The sequence below is a fragment of the Haplochromis burtoni genome, unplaced genomic scaffold (assembly GCF_018398535.1).
Source record: "Haplochromis burtoni strain Fernald_Lab_line unplaced genomic scaffold, NCSU_Asbu1 Contig_438, whole genome shotgun sequence".
NCBI lineage: Eukaryota > Metazoa > Chordata > Actinopteri > Cichliformes > Cichlidae > Haplochromis > Haplochromis burtoni.
Window position 1 is genome coordinate 492,806 of NW_024582799.1, and position 2,719 is coordinate 495,524.

The window sequence follows — 2,719 nt, forward strand, 5'->3', positions numbered from 1 at the left end:
AGAGAGATCTCTCTGTGAGTAGTCCTCTCTTCTCTCTCCTGAGTGAGTCTCTCCTCTTCTGAGAGTGAGAGGCTCTCTCTCTCTCTCTCTGAGAGTGAGAGGCTCTCTCTCTCTCTGAGTGAGAGGCTCTCTCTCTCTCTCTCTCTCTCCCCCCAGACACACTTGGATGATGCTGACATCAGGGACCATCACCTCAGTACTTCTTGTTCTTCCTTACGCTGAAATTTGGCTGTTTGGCGTCCTGCTGCAGAATACCTTGTTCTTGCACCAGGGCACCAAGAGAAATTCCTTGTTTATGTACAAACTTAGTAACAACGTGATTGTGTTTTCCTAAATGCACTGATGCATTCCTCTCTCTCACCTGCCCTGCAGTTCTGCCTCAGGACTTGAAGCTGGAGGATGCTCTGGATGATGCAGACAATAAACCACGTAAGCACAGTGAAACACCACTCAGCTGTTTCTGGTTTAAAACTCTCACCGTAACCTAACGAGGTGCACGTTTGACACAAGTCCGGGTGACCAGCTGTTCTTCTGTGTGTGGGCGTTTCCCTCGTCCAACATGGCCCCAGTTTAAAGGCATCAGTTGATGCAAGATTAGCAGACAGAGCTGCACCAACAGCTACTGTGATGGAGAAACTGAGTACACAAGATGACATGATGTAATAAAGTCACATTTCCATTTCTGGTTATTGTATGAGCTTAGTTAGTTTCATTGGAATGAAATATGCTGTATTTGTCATAAGATTTGTGTCAAGCCTGCAGTTAGATGCAAATTTGAGGCTGCCTCTCAGTGTCAGTGATATTACTGTATATATGATCCACAAGCATAAAGTCAGATATGTGTGCAACCTTTAAGAGCTCCAATCCAAACACAAACTGATGCCAACACACCTGAAAGGGAATCTGAATAAAAACCGATCATATATGCACAAGTTTAAAGTTCAGCGTTTCCTCTTTCAGACAACTTCCTGTGTGTACAAATGCCACCATTACATTTGACTTTTACTTTTCTCTTGGGATCACAAACAAATGACTAAAATCTTACCACACAAATGTGTTAAATGTCTACAGCTTTGAGACTGTGGAGATGTGGTCTGCAAAGCTGTGTCTGTCCAGCAGCAGAGCGTATTCAGTGCCTTTGTTTTCCTCTATATGGAGCTTGTTTCACCATTTTGGATGCCAGACACTCTGTGAGCACCCAGCAGCACCAGTGAACCTGCTGGTAATGGCTCCGTGAGGCCTGAACAGTCCTGATCCCCTAAAGGAACTGGTCCCAAACACCTACAGCACAGTAACCTGGACTGGCTCCATATTGGGCAGAGTCAGTGTCAGTCCTGTACTGCTGGATGAAACCCAGCTTCAGACTATTTCAGCTCCATCACTTAGAGATGTTTACATTTTTCACAAATGAAAACTGTAAGATTTTACTTATTTGTTCATGATTTGAAACACGCAGCCAGTCAGAAAGGTATCTAGTGTGACTGAATAAATAAACTGTGATTATCTGCTATCATCTCATGAGTGATGGCAGTAAACATATTGACCATTACATGTTATTCTGACTTGTATAACAGTGACACCAGCACCTACAAAAAAGCAAACAGCACCATCAGGAGGAGCAGGCGGAGGTGAGAACTTTACAGCATCTTGGCACCGAGTCATTTTAGGTCTGAATAAATGTGGGACAAGAAAATCTGTGCGCTACAACAAATCTGATTGTAACTGTGTGTTGTTGTTTTTTTCTCTTCAGACTTTAAACTGGAGGATTTCTTTAACGATGTCACCACCACCACCACCAAAGTCCCACCCAAGGTTTTCCCCAGGGTCCCTGCAGCCACCAAGGCCCCAGCGAAGCCCAAACCCAAGCCAGGTGAAAGAAAGCAGCCCAACTCCCCTCCTGAGGCCTGTGGGTTAGCTGCAGAGCGAACGGGCTTTGTTACCTGAAATCTCAAGAGTTCAATTTTTACATCTCTGAATAAATCAGTGAACAGCAGCCACGCCCACTTCCGATTAATCAGAGCTTTTAAACCATTCGGCACGTCGAGGTTTTGGTGTAGAGAAAACATGAGAATTTTCTCACGCTCAAATATTGACTTATTTTGAATTTGAAGAACATATTAGGAGGTAAAAGAAGAATATTTTTATCTAGATTGTCTCGGCACACGTATCCAGCAGCTGAACCTGTTACTTCTTGGAAAACATTCCTAGACTGACCATGAAACCTGGTTTCCTTAGTTAGGAACGCCTGGTGGAGTCTGTGTACTGACCGTCAGTTTCCTCTTGGTAGTAGCTGGTTGTAACATGCAGACTGATTTATTTACCAGAGAACCAGTTAGTACGTTCATTTAGTTTTTAGTTTCTATTAGTTCATTGCTGCTGTAGTTATTATAATGGGGAGGGTGCCAGGAGCAACATTTAGGAAATAAAAATATTAATTCTAGAAAACACAACAGTCTCTGATGGCCGAGTGAATTCAGCTCAATGCAGTTTATGTAGCTCTCAGGCTCCCCTCACTGTGCTTTACATTTGTTAGGTAATAAATATCTAATCTTAAATGCTTATATGCTGATTACTATTGGTTTATATAAGAGAGGCCCAGACTTCAGTGTAAAACTAGCTTACAGGCTGAGCAGAAACTGCATGTTTTTTGTAGAATATGAGGAACCGACAGAGTGAGACTAAGTCTAGACAGGTTGCCCTGGCAACAGACCTTAGAAAG

At 43.2% G+C, this 2,719-nt stretch overlaps 1 protein-coding gene across 1 annotated transcript in view; it reads left to right on the plus strand.

Annotated features, from left to right (window-relative positions):
* cd99l2 (CD99 molecule-like 2) overlaps positions 1-1,870 on the plus strand; it is a gene marked incomplete at its 3' end in the record, with an annotated part of 6,837 nt that extends 4,967 nt beyond the window's left edge. Inside the window, 3 exon segments of the mRNA XM_042213386.1 lie at positions 373-429; positions 1,575-1,628; positions 1,751-1,870. Coding sequence (XP_042069320.1) covers positions 373-429; positions 1,575-1,628; positions 1,751-1,870 — 231 coding nt within the window.
* Between the last annotated feature and the right edge of the window lie 849 nt (positions 1,871-2,719).